The sequence below is a fragment of the Micromesistius poutassou genome, assembly GCF_964030765.1.
Source record: "Micromesistius poutassou genome assembly, chromosome: 14".
Taxonomy (NCBI): domain Eukaryota; kingdom Metazoa; phylum Chordata; class Actinopteri; order Gadiformes; family Gadidae; genus Micromesistius; species Micromesistius poutassou.
In genome coordinates this window covers 5,392,667-5,410,317 of record NC_140284.1, presented here as the reverse complement: position 1 = coordinate 5,410,317, position 17,651 = coordinate 5,392,667, and the positions used below count along the sequence as shown (strand labels likewise).

Sequence of the window (17,651 nt, the reverse complement as noted above, 5' to 3'; positions counted from 1 at the left end):
CTAGAACACACATGTTATATCCGTAGAGGCTGTTCCGTTGTCCTCTATGTCCCATTATAGCCTGCTGTGTTTTTTTTACATTAAGGTGTTTAATGAGTTAGTTCATCGGACAATAGTTTTGCTTATAGCCTACCGCTGCTTTTCGAAGTCTTACACGCGGAAAGGTAATTCCCCTGCGGTCATAGGCTACCCCTCCTCCATTCACAGGATCAGTTCACAACCCTGGAAGAAAGAGAGTCTCACAACGTCACGTGATACGGCATCTGCTCTCGGTAACTAAGATGACTGAGACGAGCAAGAGAGAGAGGGAGAGAGAGAGTAGGAGGAGAGAAGGGGGGGAGACGAGGAGGAGCTTGCCGCTTCTATACCGTTTCAACCGAGCAACATCAGCACCGAAACTTGCTGCCTGACTCTCCGCATCTCTCCATCACACCAGTTCTTCTCTTAACTCATGCTGTAGTACTCACCCACTAAGCCATACAGGCTGATCATTGTGGTTTAAATACATTTTTTTCTCCTTTTCCCCCCTCCCTATACTTGCAATGCACTCAGCTTAGTTTTTTCCATTGTTCAGGGTTGTTCAGGGCTCATTTGAACGGATATGGTCACAACCCCGCCGTCTCAAAGTGGAGCCACCGCGCGTTACTCGGATTGGCGCGCTCCTCCAGGGGCTGGGATGCGCGCCAGGCACCTCTCGCTTCCTCCCGGGGTTCGGGTCTGACCAGGACTCCAGCGCCGGCCCCGGGCGGAGAGCCAGGAGGAGTCAGTCGACCCGAAGCAGGATGCCGGTGATGAGAGGGCTGCTGGCCCCGCAGAACACCTTCCTGGATACCATCGCCACCCGCTTCGATGGCACCCGTAAGTCACCGATAACCAGAGCGATGCAGGTTGTTGACTCGTCTTGTTTGTTTTTTGAGGTTTAACATCCAAAAACTACTTTACATGCTTGTATAAAGGCATTTGACCGTGGAGAAAGTACATTTTGAACATTCAAAATTCAAGATGATTTGTTTTTGTGCGCAGCCAAGAAAGTGCGCTTTGTGTGCAAGTGCATATGGGCACCTTGTTTATTATATGTTTTGTCCGCAGCCAAGAGAGCGCGCTTTGTGTGCATGTGGGCACCTATTTATTCACAGTTCTGGTCCAACGTAAGTAAATGTTTTGCAAAACATTTTGGCATACATCTTGTACATCTCCTTGTAGGCCTACTACTTTAGAAAACAATATTACAAATCTCAGATGCGGAAATAAATGGGTTGCACGGTGTGATATTGCGCACATACCGAAAACAAAGGAAATATGTTTTTTGTTTTTATTTGGCCAAATTAAAAACGTTGATTCCTGCTCGATATTTTTCGGACCGATGTTACCGCACGCATTATTGTCTGAGAGGGGGAGGTGGGATGCACTCCCCTTCAACATGCCACATTTGGCAAGAATGTGTTGTGAACAGATGCGATGAGCAGACCGCGCGCGCTAGGACGCATGCTGGGCATGTGGGCGGACGGTAGATGCGCGGCCACATTTTGCTTGGGTTACTTCAAAATGTGTTTTTATTGTTTGGCCTTCATGCTTCAACGATGATCCAAACTCGCCGTAATGGGAGTTTGATGCGTTTGGGGAGCGCCTCTGTTGTGGTTTTAAAATTGTGGGCGCTGCGGTTACAACGGCGCGCTATCTGACGCCGCGAACGTCAGATTCTAATCTCCCGTCTCCTATTCCCCTCGACTCCTTCCTCTCAAATAAGATGATGACACGACAGTAGATATAGATCTACTCTCGAATACAGCGTCAAACCAGACGGAGAATACGTCTTCTGGCCCTGTCGCTGGCTTTTACTGTAAAAAAGAAAGTAAAGTTGTACTATAAAATATCAAATTGAACATGGTTGATGATTTTAATGGGGCCGAATCTTTAATAGCAATAACAGGCCACTGAAGTGGCATGGTAGCTATACTCTTCTGAATCACTATAATCATATAGCTTATCACTTATTCATTCACACACAGACATGTATTGCCCGTACTCAGATGTGGTCTGACATAAACATGGATACATAAGTATGCATGCAGGCACACACACACACACACACGCACGCACGCACGCACGCACGCACACACGCACACACACACACACACACACACACACACACACCACACAAAAATAACACAGGCGATGGTAGAACAGAATGAAGAGTGTCTCCCTTCCTCTCATGCGGATCAGCCCTCATCGTGCATAGAGATGGGATCTGGGCCGTGCGGTCCTTTTTTTTTTATCTCTCTGAGCAGCTAAAACACTGGCCTTCCATTTGCTGTGCTACTGCTAATTACACACCAGCAGCCGTGGCTGTGCATCCATTGTAATTAACTCCCATAGATGTCAAGAATTCATCGCTGCAGCTCTCGGCTTGCCAAGGGGAGGGAGGGGTGGGGGTGGGCGTCGGTGGCAGGGGGAGCTTTCGGGGCACACGTGTGTGTGTGTGTGTGTGATTGCGTGATTGTGTGTGTGTGTGTGTGTGTGTGTGTGTGTGTGTGTGAGGAGGTGTGGTGTTGGGGCTGGCAGACATGTGAATTTGTGTCATACTGTCCAAGCAGGAGATTTGTCTATAAATATATATGGTTTAACATTAGATCCAGCAGTGTGTGCCTAACCCTTATGGGCACTTGTTGAGGATGTTCATATTTTAATTGTGTGTGTCTGTGTGTGTGTATGTGTGTGTACGTGCACATGTGTGTGTGTATGTGTGTGTGTGTGTGTGTGTGTGTGTGGTGGTGGTGGTGGTGGGGGTGGATGAGGAGGGGGGGGGGGTGTGTTGGCCGGAGGGGGTAGGTTAGACCTAATACCCTTTGTATAAGGCCATCTGTTGTGTGTATGTTCATGTAAGTGTGTTTGTGTGTGTGTATCTATGTCAATATGTAATGGATGTATCGCTAGACCTTTAAATGGCAAATCACTATGTCATTTAAGGTCACCTCTGTCACCCCAGGCCGTTCTAGGTGAAGGCCTCCATCACTGACGACTTTAACAGCTTTAGATCTCAACACGTACCTTCTGAATGTGTACAGTCTATCTGTAGGACTGTTGAGGGGCAAACCTTCTCCGTCAGAAAGCATGGTTTTCTCCATTTCGCCCCTCCCCTTGACGTGAAGGGAAAACTCTGCTCAGTAGCATTGCTCACAACCACAAGGTCTTCATTGTCAGGAGTTCAATTAAGGATTATCAATGTGCAATTAGAGTGCCTACTAATCAGATATTGATGTGCAAATTAGATGATTTTCATTGTAATGATTGGCAGTTGTTGTTGATGATAATGATCGTTGATCATAATAGTAATAATACAACAACTTCATATACCTCTTAACATAGATTATCCTAGTGATTAAAGTAATCTCTTAATCAGCCACATGTGTCAATTATCTTCCCATAATAATAAGTACAGCTAATTGTACACAAAGACAATTAAAATGCCCTAGCATGAAGTGTTTGCTGTTCCATTATTGTGTTGTATCAACAACAGAAAAGATATTAAGATATTTATGAAGAGCAGTAAGACAGAGAAGGCCCCATTTAATAACCAGAAATGTGTTCCATAATTGATTGCAGATAATGATAACTGCAGTGCCTTCTCCAAAGAAGTATCTTAATGAAATCCGTGGAAATATATGTTTTAATGTGCTTCTGATGACAAAGGAAAGGTGGCAGGGCTGGCTAACCATTTCATCTACCGTAATCAATGTCCATCTGGTTTTGTGTTGTTCCCTGAAAAGAGGTAGCAGCTGTCTGAGCCCTGGTTGAGTCAATTGCTACTATTAATTGACCAGGTCTGGACTGGGTCCTAATCAAGTTAAAAGCTGTGCTCTGCTCATAAAAGGGGCCGAGTACTCTCTGTCTAACTCTCCCTCCCTCTCCCTCCCTCCCCCCCCCCCCCTCTCTCTCTCTCTCTCTCTCTCTCTCTCTCTCTCTCTCTCTCTCTCTCTCTCTCCGTCTCTCCCTCTCTCTCTCACTCTCTCTATCTCTATCTATCTATCTATCTATCTACCTATCCGTACATCATGTTCTGTTTGTCAGGGTCTTGTTAATTTAATCATACACACACATACACACACACACACACACACACACACACACACACACACACACACACACACACACACACAGACAAGCATACACACACACACACACACACACACACACACACACACACACACACACACACTTTGTGTGTTTGCAAAAAGTAGGTTTAGTGGCTTCATGATGCAGGGAAATAATCTGTGTGTATGCCCCCACTCACCAGGGCCTTGTGTGTGTGTGTGTGTGTGTGTGTGTGTGTGTGTGTTTATGGTAGGTTGTATGTTTGACATTACAGATTAGATGTGCAGCACGGTCTCACAGGGTGCCTGTCCCCAGGGGTCCTGTTTGCTGCTACCACACCCTGATGGCCTGGCCTTAGAGAGGGACACACAGTCATGACAGGCCCACCATAATAACACATGACTCTCTTGCGCGTGTGCTTGTGATCTCCACTGTTATGAAAGCACACACTTATTGACTGGGGAATATGGACCCTGCCGGCACACAGGAACCCAGACCTTTGGCTCCTTGTTGTCCCTTCCGCCAGAGTATTCAGTGTTACCGCTAACATATGATGAATGATGCCCACCTGGGCGATTCAGTCGTATGTCCCTGGTCGGTGGTGCTGATGTTTGAGGTGGAAATGATATTTGTATTGTGTTTTTTGGGAGAATCCAATGCCGACCACATCTTCAACACGTCTCAAGACCTTGTTTGGTTTGTATTCAGTTTTCCTCTCCCTTTTGGTTTCTTATGTGTTCCATAGCAACACATAAATTAATGACCTTATTCTTATTACTGGTTGCTGAATGCAGAGGTACATGATGCAGATTTAAGCAGGTATAATGAGTATATTGACAATAACTGTCTCTCTTGTCATGATGCCTGTAATTTACTAGCAGTCCTACTCGGGATCTAAACTCCTACCGCCATATTCATTTACATCTTGAATGTAGGGATCTTGAATGTGCTTGCAAATGTCAATTATGCAGACAGGATTCATGACTACACAGATTCCATTGCTGCCTCAACTTATTTAGCTTTTGTTAAACACTAGCTTGACAGCAATTCAATTCATCTGGCACACGGAATACCATTAAATTCTCATCATTTCACCACCATGAAGAAAATACAATAATGAAGCAATTTTTGTTAGAGATTGCCTCCTGGACAATTAGTGAGCGAAAATAACATGCACTCAATGCACATCACAGAAATGGTGGTGGCCTTATTCAAACAAGGCTGGATTATATTATTATTATCATTATTATTCTTATCATCATTATGTTGACGAAAAGCTAGAAGGATGCGCGCTGTGCTTTGTTGAAGATACTGTTTAGCCGCAAGCTTATGGAGTGTGATTGTGTTTATACTTTCACTCTCCATGGATGAAAGAATATCTCCAGGTCACAAACTGGCTGCTTCTCATTATCATCCATGGAAGAGAGAGAGAGAGAGAGAGAGAGAGCGAGAGAGAGCGAGAGAAAGAGAGAGAGATAGAGAGAGAGAGAGCGAGAGAGAGAGAGAGAGACAGAGAGTAAGAGACAGGGACAGGGACTGAGAGGGAGAGAGAGAGAGAGAAAGTGAGGGACAGGGAGGGAGAGGGAGAGAGAGTGAGAGAGAGAGCGAGAGAGAGAGAGGGAGAGAGCGAGAGAGAAAGGGGAGAGAGGGAGAGAGTGAGTGAGAGAGAGAGAGAAAAAGAGAGAGAGTGAGAGAAAGAGTAAGAGAAACGGAAAGTGGAAAGGAAAGTGTGAGTGAGAGAGGAGGAGAGAGAGGAGGAGCACGAGAGAGTGAAATGGAACGTAGGAGAATGAGCTGAAGAAGGAAAAATGGTATGACCTCCATAACGCAAGCTTGTAAAGGAACTCATTTTTTCTCTCTTGCATAATGAGATGAGAGCCAAATTCCCGAGAACGCCATGTGTTTCTCTGCAAACACAAAGCAGTTCTCCCCAGCATAGTATAAGTGATTCTAAGTACAGGTCTTTAACCTTTCAGCAGAGCTAGTGATGGGAGGTTAAGGTTGAGGAGGAAGTGGAAGTGGAATGGAAGTACGAGCGATACGTTTACATGATATTTAAGTGTGCAACGCACTTGTATTGAAATTATTGCTCAGACTGGAGCAATAATTCACTACGAGTGTGTATCCTTTTGAGAATGTTATTTTGAATGTGTGTTCATCTAAATTGACTACATACAGTTTTGCAGAACACAACGATAATTATAGCTGCTGCGCAGCAATGGGTCGGGTCCGGGCTAATTTTGGCAAATTCTGAGCAACAAACAGGAGAATAGGAAGACAGGACAGTTGACCTTATAATGTTCAATTTGCACCAGTTGAGGATTGAACCCACAACCTCTGGAACCAAAGACCATTGTCTATCGCACTGAGCTAATTGGCAAGTGGCATTTCAACAGTGGCTTCACAAATTGAGTGACAGCTGTTGTAAAGGCAAATTTAAAAAATGGTCAAAATTTCAGAAATTCAGTCATCTAAACAAAAATCTGATAATACATAAATTGCATCTTGACAGCATGGAAATGTTGGTGATTTGTTTTTAATGATAAGTGTTTTGCTTCATAAGAGAAAATATGATGTTTAAAAATTCCACTCTCACATTGGCTGCAGTTGTTCCCATGAGAGCAGAATTCAAAATGTTCTCAAAAATTCAGTTTTTGAGATAAAATTCTGATATTTGCCAAACTTCATCAACCATGACTCCAGAATATTCTCAATTTTTTTCAGGAAGATTGAAAATGTATTTATCAAGAATTTGATGGTATACGTTTACAGTACTGTTTACAGTCATACGTTTTCATGCACTGTAGGATCAATTTTTGCTTAATCAAAAATCTGAGAAACAAGTTTTGTTGAGGACGGTCTGGAGATGCTCTGTACCAAGTTTGGTGACAATTGAGCAAAAATTGTGGGAGGAGATACATTTTAAAAGTTTTACAGTTATTGAAAAAAACTGAGTGATGGACTTCATAATTTGTAATGAGTTTAAGTGGACAAAAGTTTCAGCAGTATTGAGGCTACATTGTGGTGAAGTTTCAACACTGTAGCATCTACCGTTGGTTTGGTAGGAATTTTTTAAGTTTTTAAATTTAAACGCTTATTGTGCCCCCCCTAGGAGGGGGGGGCACATGTCCTTGGAGTTGAGTGAATCTGGCATGGGACTGGACCTTTGTGCAAAGTTTGGTGAGTTTTCACCCATGGGAAGTATGACTTCCTTGGAAGAAGAAGAAGAAGAAGAAGAAGAAAGAATTCCTAGGAATACAATAGGTTCCCGGCAGCTTAGCTGCCCGGACCCTAATGATGAGAAGGTGGGCCTAAAACTATTTTTTTTGTCGGATGTCAACCCTTAAATTGCCGTATACAGTATTTAAATGAAATCAACCTTCAGATACTCTGGAATGAGATTCTGAATTCATGGAGTTCTATTATGATAAAAAGACCCATTGTTATCGCGTAAATGCATCCTTATTTTTATCTTTTTCATAGGGGTAACAAAAATACCACCATAATATATACAGTTTTAGTGCCTCTGGGGACATACTTTATCATTGGTTACTTTAAATGCCTCATAAAGGTCAAAAGGCCCCCATTTAAATCCGTTAACATAAGAGTTAATGTCTGGCACCAACACACACATGCACATGCGCACACACACACACACGCACACACACACACACACACACACACACACACACACACACACACACACACACACACACATTCATGATAACAATCTGTGAATGGTGAGAGGGATAATAACACCTTCGGTGGGTGAAAGCTCTCCAGCAACTAGTTCCTAAGATGCTTGATGACTTCGTGGAGAGGAGTTCACTTGATTAACCCTTCGTCCCACCTGCTCCTCTGTGGTTCCTGTGTCCTTATGATCCGGGGGATAATCAGCGATCAAAGAAAGCTGCTCCTCGAGTTAAAGTAATTGTTTAACTTGTGTTAGATAGTGTTATCGTGTTAGCCCTGAAGAGGGGTTGGGATTTGTGTGAGTGCGTTGGCGGCGGTAGAACACGGTAAGGGGAACAAATGGCACACGGCTCCGATAACATCTCCGACATTTTTTTCCTCGCATCCATTGCTGCCACTTTTTTTCTTTTGTTTTTGTTTTCTCGTTATTTTCCCTGCGTGTCGAGTTCAGGTTGTTCACAGCCACACAAACCCCGCTAATGTACGTATAGTGTCTCACTGTACACTGTGATGCGTGGAAACACTCAACACACAAACCCACACACACACACACACACATGTGTGCACTCACACGCACACACACACACACACACACACACACACACACACACACACACATGTGTGCACTCACACACACACAGGAGGGTAGAGTGGGTTGTCTGTTCGATCCCCTGCTCCTCCAAGCGAAGAGACAAGGTGGCCCCGAGCCAGACACCTATCCCTAACTGCTCCCGCCGAGATGGCTGTTGCTTCGCTCGGTTGATACCGCCGACGAATGTGTGCATGAACGTGTGAATGGTAGCCAATAATTGTAAAGTGCTGAGACGGGCTACAAGTCTGAAAAGCGCTCCATAAATGCAGTCCATTTACAATTTCTCAAGCACACACGCGTACACGCATTAACCATCATCAGTTGGCCAACGACACAAGGCTGTGTTGTGTGAGTCCGAGAGTGCCATGATCAATAGCTGGCCAAGCACTCATTTATTATTTACACAGGCTGTCTGCTTAACGCTTGCTTGGTATAATAGACAAGGAAGCTTCGACCGTCTAACTGAAAGAGATTACGAAAACACTCTTGGGCTTTGGGGAATTGTTGCCCGCAAAAAAACATCAGTATCTTTATTAAAAAAAAATTAATATATATATTTATATTTATACATAGAAAAACAACAAAAGGCAAGTTTCTGAAAAGTTGCAGCTGTGTTTAAAATGTTCTTCACGGCAGGTGTATAGTAGTATAATTATCTAGTCCCATCTGTAAAACAAGGCCCGGAGCTTCCATTTCTCTTTCCTGGACACAAACAACATCCCATCTGGTTGAAATTGACCCACTGTGGCTGCTGGATACCTGCCTGTATAAATGCAGTAAAGCCAGAAAGAACCAAAGACTCTGTGGCTGTAATACATCAGGACCACGAGGAGGAAGAAATGTCCCTCTGTTCTTCTTCTTCTTCTTCTTCTTCTTCTTCTTCTTCTTCGTCTTCCTCCTTTTTTTGGCGACCAATCACAGGTATCTCTTGATGGCTCTGCACGCAGATCAAGTTGATACTGTTAGCAACCCTTTTGAGATGACCCGCAGAGCCACAGGTGTGAGAATGTCAACAGGTTCTTGCTTCACCGTTCTTTCAAAGGGATTATGCCTTTAATGATCCCCGCTCTATGTTCTTCAATTCTGTTTGAACAGAAGTTCAGTTTTCAGTTTTTCTATCTCGCTCCGCGCAGAAACACAACACTCTCTTTCTTCATGTCTTGGTAATGGGGAAAAAAAAGAACAAACGGAGCAACAGAAAAACAACCATTTCAAGTCAAAGGCAGTGGTAATCAGGGATTGCAGTGTGAAACGGTGGTGTTGGTGGCATTTGGCGTTGCGTGACAAACAAGATGCCCGGCCCAGCCAGAGACGTCTTGCTTGTGTGTCGAAGGAGCAAACGGGCCGCAGCCGGAGAGAGTGCGTAGCCGGGGCTAAGTGGAGGTGATGGAGCTAAAGGGACAAGGCGAGGTAGAACGCCGTATACCAAGCCCCGGAGCGAGGCGTCGAAACAGGCGGCCGATGAACCCTGGCCCCGGGCTCTTTATTGGGTCCTCTGATTGGGTCCTCTTAATGTCCACAGGGGCAGATGAAGAAACCACCTGCCCCCCACCCCCCGATTGCAAACCTCCTTGGAAAGAAAATGTAGAGCACACCTGAGTGTAGTGCAGCTGAGCAAACAACTGCTGGCACAATCTTCATTACTTGTCTATTAGGCAACGCTTGTTTCCAAAACAGCTCACGGTGAACTTCACATGTGCCATTAAAAGATGCCTCGAAGGACTTAGGGTGGGACAGCTTACTACCGTAAACACTGCAATGGTTCAGTCGTACATTCAACCTCTTCCTAGTAAAGTAATGGGAATGATAACTGGTTTGCAGAGTTCAATACACTAAATCGAACACACGGACGGACACTTGTGAAGCGATCGTTATTTACTATTTAGTGGACACTAAATTGGCCGATCCAAAGCCACTTACCTGGAGTTCGTTATTAGCAGCGTTGGAAACAGCCTTCCATGGTGACACAGTGTTATGTAAGTGGTGTCTGGACCTCTGATCAATTTGCCCTGAGGTTGCTGGGTATTGATTTGTGCATCGACGATGTGTATATAAGATGCACATCCTATATCCGGAATGGCACAGGATATGCAAAACTCTGTAATCACCAGATGGAGCTGCTTGTCCTCAAGGGCTTTGATCTTCCCCCATATGACACACGTATTTACATATGCATGAATGTTACGCACATAGACAGATAAACATACACACGCAAAATGCAAACACACATGCATAAAACACAGATGCACACACATTGGAGCCTTCAGCCATGAGCTGGCATTCTGGCAACGTCAAAATATGTGCATAAGTAGTGACTTGGGGATGTGGAGAGTCAGGAATGTGTGTGTGTGTGTGTGTGTGTGTGTGTGTGTGTGTGTGTGTGTGTGTGTGTGTGTGAGAGAGAGAGAGAAAAGAGAGGGAAAGAGAGCGAGAGTCATAGAGAGAAAAGAAGGAGGGAAAGGAGCATTTACTTAACTCATTTTCCAATAAAATGCACATCTCACCATATGGTCGGACTCGAGGCAGGCAGAGTTTCAAATCCACCCTGAAGCATTACAACTTTATAATTGTTGTTCATTATAATTGTACATTAATTAACTACTCATTAGCATTAGTTGATGCAATTAAATTATCTATAAATAAATACCATAGTTAACAGGAAAATCATTTGCAAAACATGAACTCCGTTTGTCAATTATTCATAGTCCCATAGTGAACTCACAATTAACTGTAAGTAAATGGTTATTACTGAATTAACTAATGTTAATTAGTGGTAAATGGATGTACCCTCGTTGTAAAGTGTTCCCATTATATCGCTCTCGACCCTCACACCGTTCTCCTTAAGGGGTGACGCACACCCGACCCATCACCTCTACTCAGTGGGAGCAGCCATGTTGGGTCGTCTCCCTCAAAGGCCTCCTCGTTTCTCTGTGTCTTGTCGACCCGTGCTCTTGTGACGTTTGTACACGCGCCTCGGTTAAAACTCCATTACAGCTTTGTTCTTTCTTTAATGAACCCACTGATGTGCATCGAACAAGTGTCTCGTCGTGTTGCTTCAGTTGAAAGGCGTGTATCTGATGCAGTCAAAGTGTGCGGTGATTGCAGGGCACTGAAAATGTTTTGCGAGACATCATGAATGAGGAATCTCAACAGGGAATGAAACAAGAGGGACAGAGCGTGTGTGCGTGTGTGTATGTGCACGTGTGTGCATGTGTGTGCCTATGTGCCTGTGTTCGCGTGCATGTGTGTGTATGTGAGTGTGTGTGTGTGTGTATATCTGGAGTCTCTTCAGTCAGTCTCGTCAGCCAGCCAGTCAGTCAAGCAGCCACGGCCGGAGCCAAGTGACCCAAACTGGGTTTGGCAGCAAATGGTTGGGCGGCTGTCACTCTCTACCTGCACCCTGCTGGCTGAGGGCACACAGGGAACGCTCGCTTTGGTTTCTGTTCTGTTCTGTTTGTTTTTCCCTTTGTATCCTGTACGATTTCAAAATTGTGTGTCAATATATGTTGTGTTTGCTTGTGTGTGTGTGTCTATGTGTGTGCGTGTGTGTGTGTGTGTGCGTGTGTGTGGCGTGTGTGTGTGTGTGTGTGTGTGTGTGTGTGTGTGTGTGTGTGTGTGTTTGTTCCTGAAAGCATCCAACCGCTTGTCATTTTCCTGCACGATGGCCGTTTTATGACATCGTTAGCCTACGCTACCACTCCACATGAAGGCCAGCTCTTTTGGCCGACGCCGTCGGCCGGACTGCAAACAAATATTGACCGGAGAGAGAGCGAGAGAGAGAGAGAGAGCGAGACGAACACAAAGAGCGGCGCCCATCCCTGTCCTCCGCAACATCAGCCGGCCAACACCCAAGCGTTGTTCCAACACAGAGGGAGAGAAAAGGCGATGGAAACGACAGCTGGTACCAGCGGGAGACTGGCTGGCTGTGCACCTGATAATGAATGCGACATGCTCGGACGCCTCCCAATGTTTAGCCCAGTGTGAATGTTAAGATAAGATAGCTCAACAAATGAACTATACTGAATTCAACTAAACTAAACTTAAGGTAAACGAGGCTTGACTAATCTTAATTGAACTAAATCCAGCTAAACTCAACCAGGCTTAGCCAAGCGAATATAAACTAAGCTTAACTTAATGTCTTCATCAGATATCTACACGTGAATGCAGAGTCTGTAGGGAACGGGCAGGTCATTGAGTATTGACCAATCACATTTTAGCAGATTTTGCTTGCATGTCGGTAAACAAATTTGGGGATCATCTGAAGATGATCCAACTTTTTATTCACTCTTATTAGCTCTACCTGTTTACAGAGATCAGGTTAGATGTTGTCTGGCCCTGAAGCACCTACAAAAGATATCGAAACTAATGACTGGCCAAGGAAGAAGAAGTCTTGGCCTGGATATCCGTTATCCGTTGTCTGACTTCACCGGAACCACAGAAATATTGCTCGTTGTGAGATTTAGCTTAACGAAACGAATCTACGCTAGGATAAACTAAACAAGGCTAATATAAACTAAGCTTAGCTCAACTAAGCTTAGCATAATTCAACTCAACTCCACTGATATGAACTAAGCTGAACTGTTTGCTTGCTCCACGTATCACTTTTATATCTCTCCTTCTGAGGTTTTCAAAGGAGAAACATGCAATAAAATATGGATTTTCATTGGATGTATTTGTCAGGTAGAGACTTAGTTTGGGTGGAAGGGTATAATCCATTTAAAATAAAACAGCATCTGTCAGCATGAAAAACAATGGACAAAGGCCTCTCCCAAACACCTCCATAGGAAAACCGAGTCAGTATAGAATTGGTGTCTATCTCAGTTGGATCTGGTGTGTGTGCAGCCAAGTGCACGTCTTAATGTCACATTCTATTTATTCATTTCCCAGCCTTTCCGTCCCCCCTGCTGAGGGCAGATATGAAAGCCAATGACTGGTCTGCAAATTTCCCCAGCAATCTACAATCAAACTAATTGGCTTGACTTCAAAATCAGATTTTTTTTTGTGTGTGAGTGTGTGTGTGCGTGAGCGTGTGTGTGTGAGTGAGTGTGTGTGTGTGCATATGTGTGTTTGTGCCGACTATACACGTATGGCGTTGCTGCCTGGAAGCGGTTTGCTTTATTAACAGCTTCTTATTTTAGCTGTGTGACTGCAGTCATATGATTACATAATTTCCGTGCCAAACCAATAAGAGTTAACATCCACATATGATTCATTCGCTTAGTTTAACCCGCGGTACATGTTACATACGTAGACTTTCACTTCAGAAATGAATATCTTAGACAGAAATGTGCAGAAATATCGAGCAAATCAACTCGAAATTCTTCATATCTCTGTGTCCAATGCGTTCACACGACACACGACTCCACGTTCGACACACTGTTTTGTCTAACCTCACCGCTGAGCTGAGTGTCTGTGTACGTGAGGTTTGGTGCATCACTCGGGTGCCATTAGGACTGGAATGACTTTGTTTCAGCAGCAGCAGCAGCAGCAGCAGCAGCAGCAGCAGCAGCAGCAGCAGCAGTGGCTGTCACACTGTGTGGCTCCATCCCCACCAGAAGCACTCCCAGCCAGGCCCACAGCACAGTCACCAGCACAGGCTCCTGCAGACCGTGCCCTGGTCAGCCTGGGGGTCTGGACGCTACCGCTGGGGATCTTAGCAGAAGAGAAGAATTAACAAGCAGAACCTCAGACCGGTTAGAGGCAAGACACGGGACAGGATGATTAGGGATTTATGCATGAGCCACCCAAATAAATAGTTTTCTCCGGATTTATCTGTATTGTGCTGTACTTGGAAAGCAAGAAGACGGTGTGCCCTGGTATATATATATATATACACCTGTCTTCCATTTCATTTGCAGGGAGATAGATGGTATACATTACCATGAAAAGGTCATACCATCTAAAATTCTAATGAACAATGAGTAGTATGCGCAACTTGTCTGTACACTGAAACTAATCGTACTCAGGGAAGAGCAACGGGTCTGGCATCAAGGGAAATAAATTGGTCGCCCAGGCATAACTAGTCCATGCACAGAGTAATGGATTGTAATTAATTGTTCCCAGTCGTATCCCCAGAAAGTAAAAGTCTAAATCCCCCCCCCCCCCCCCCCCCTCCAAGGTACAGAGCCGTAAAGAGGGTTAGGTGACAAAGTTGAGATGGATGGGCCAGACATTAATAGTCTGTGCCTGAGCGCATGTCTCAAAGATCACCAGCATACAGTGAGTTGACAGATAGGTCTAGATGGGAACATGAAATATTTAGTTGGCTTAAAGGGAGGCGGGGACACAAGGTAGACTGTTGACAGGCGCAGGTTGTGTCTCCTGTTTTCGTTTGCATTCATTAATATTAAGAGGCGGCTGTCCCTTTCTCTCTCATTGTTTCTCTGTCTCTGTCTCACTCCCTCTCTCTCTCCCTCTCTCTCTCTCTCTCTCTCTCTCATGCTCTCTTTTTTCTCTGTTTCTTTGAATAGATCTTCCTGCATGCTGTCTGTTTCTTTTCCTCTCCACTTATTAACCATCATCGCCATATTTTACTTTCTGTAGCAACGTTTTTTATTTGTGGTGTGTGTGCACGTGTGTGTGCATGTGTGTGTGTGTGTGTGTGTGTGTGTGTGTGTGGGTAGAGATAGACGAATTGGAGAAAACTCAGGAAAGTCCCACTGGCTTAACTGAGATGAACAGTATGTGGGGAACACACACAGACACAATATGGATAGAAAGTTAAAACTATTGTGTGCTGCTTCACAGAAGCCAACACTTGCTCTGCTGATGAGGGTGATGATGCATTCGACTAACACCCAATCACATTAATTCATTGAAGAACAGCCAATTGGAGCAGAGATTACAAGGAGTAATTGCCACACATAGTTGATGGACCAACCCCAACGAGAACAAAAAAAACACTGCGGAGGAGTTCTGAGTCGCATTTGAATAATTAACTAACCAACTGCTGTGTGATGGATGGCCATTTACTTGGTTGAAAGAGAAATGGAAGCGAATGATCAAGTTAGAGCCACTCAGGGTAGTGACTGTTCAGGCGTAATATCTGCCCTCTTGACAGGCCAAGAGTCGGTGTTACAGAGGGACTGGCTGTTTTAGTAGAGGCTTGGTTTGGTAGTGGCTGTGCATGAGTGTGTGAGTGCGGTTGTGTTCCTATACAGTATCTTCCTGTATAGTAGCAACCTGCTCTTTCCTTTTCCCTATTTTGCTGCTCTTTTGTCCCGCTGCATGGGCCCTGTGCCTGGGCTCAACCCCCTCCAGGGGGTCACTGACACAAACATGTGTATCTTTTATTTTTTTTTATCATTTATCATTTATAATTTATCTGTCCATCTGCCTGTCTGTCCCCTCTTGCTCACGGCCTGGTGGGCACTCGATGAGTAATAAACTGGCTGTATTTTTCACACACACACACACACACACACACACACACACACACACACACACACACACACACACACACACACACACACACACACATGCAGGTGATGAATCTGGGCAGACCTTCTCTGTTTACCTCTTTCTGTCTAAATCTTTTCAATTGAGCAGTGGCAGTTTGAGAATAACTGGCACACTGTCATGTGTGTCAGCCTGGCATTGTAGTGCATTATCAGTTTGTCTTCTTACGGCCGTTGGTCTGTGTGTTTATCAGATCCTGTGGCACATATGTCTGTCAATCTGGTGGTCTCTCCCTCAATAGATCCCATTGTTCTTCCAACTGTTTCCCTTGTCCTTATTGTCTCTCTCTCTCCGTTGCAAAGCTATTTGTCTCTCAAATCAGACTCTATATTATATTATTATTATTATTATTATTATATTCATAATCGAAAGCTCAAATCTTGGTTGGAGCGTTTAACTTTCTTTTGCTTTATATTTGTTTAGACTAGTCATGTTGCTGGAGGCGGGGATCTGTAAGCACAAAAGCATCAACACAAACTCGGCCAGCACTAACTGTAACTTTAACTTTTTTTTTTACTCTAAAAAGCTGTTGAAATCCCCAGTGTATGGCCACTGTAGAAAAACACTTAAATACTATTAAAATCCCCTTCTGAAAACTTCATCAACCTGCTTGAGCGAGTTCTTCATCCACCAGCTTGAACGAGTTTCTCGGAGTTATCTTTATGGAGAATATGTCCATCAGGAAACACAGAAACAAGGTGTTACTCTGCCCCTTTCAGGGTTTGGTTTCCAGGCTCTGTGCAGTCCCAGATGTGCTATTAGATAGCAAGGCAGCTGGATGCAAATTACAGTTAGGAATTAAAGTCAGTGAGGAATTGGCGGTCAGTTACAATAGAGTTTGGTCCAAGGTAGAGAAATCACCACTCGTTGAGGTGCGTTAATATTTATTATGGTCGTTCCATTTTCGTCATAAATTACCAAAACCTTTCAACCTGAAATGTGCCGTTTTCCTTGGTATTCTGGAATAATAAAATATTTACTGTTCCATTAAGGCCTTCTCTGATTCAATACATCTCTGAGCAATACCTCTGTTCTGCAACTAGCCCTCATCTATTTAGCTGCTCTGCTCATAAAAAGTAATTAAGTGATTGTTCTGAGAAAATGCTACGCAGAGTCTCTGATGATGTCGACACAAGCACTAGCATGAACAACTCCCAGCTCAATACTGCTATCTATTTATTACCAGCAGACACACAGAAGAGAGAGAGAGAGAGAGAGAGAGAGAGAGAGAGAGAGAGAGAGAGAGAGAGAGAGAGAGAGAGAGAGAAAGAGGGAGATAAGAAGCAAATATTACCTTACATGTCTACATGCTCATTCTGTATATGTTTACACAAACAGAAACCTTCTAAGATACACTACATTTAAGTAGACATGGACTGTAGGTAACACACACACACACACACACACACACACACACATGACTGCTCTTCCTAGAATTAGGAATAACTTGTTTGTGCTGACAGCAGTTCTCTTTAAATGTTGTCTCGGTGTTTCAACAGTATGACTAAACGGACCAGGTTTTAGCCACAAGCTGTTTCATGTTCATCGCTGGACAGGCTCCATTCAAACACATTAAGTCAAATGGACTTTTCATAATTCTAATTTGTTACAACACACCAGGCCATTTCCTCATGTATTTCTGTCTTTTTTATGCCCTTCTATGCCCGGTTTTGGAGTGGAAAGCAAATTATCCAGTGAATCACAACTTCTACATCTGCCATTAGAGACGTTCCAGGTTTTGTAGCAAGGTTACGGTTTAAAAGAACACACTGTCCGGCAACAATAAAAAAAATAGCTGCTAACCAAGAATAAACAG

At 44.1% G+C, this 17,651-nt stretch overlaps 1 protein-coding gene across 1 annotated transcript in view; it reads left to right on the top strand.

Moving 5' to 3' along the window:
- Window positions 1–782: 782 nt before the first annotated feature.
- Window positions 783–17,651, top strand: part of kcnh3 (potassium voltage-gated channel, subfamily H (eag-related), member 3) — a gene marked incomplete at both ends in the record, with an annotated part of 88,531 nt that continues 71,662 nt past the window's right edge. Inside the window, one exon of the mRNA XM_084478895.1 lies at window positions 783–858. Within this exon, the coding sequence (XP_084335021.1) occupies window positions 783–858 (76 nt within the window). The remainder of the gene's footprint in view (window positions 859–17,651) is intronic.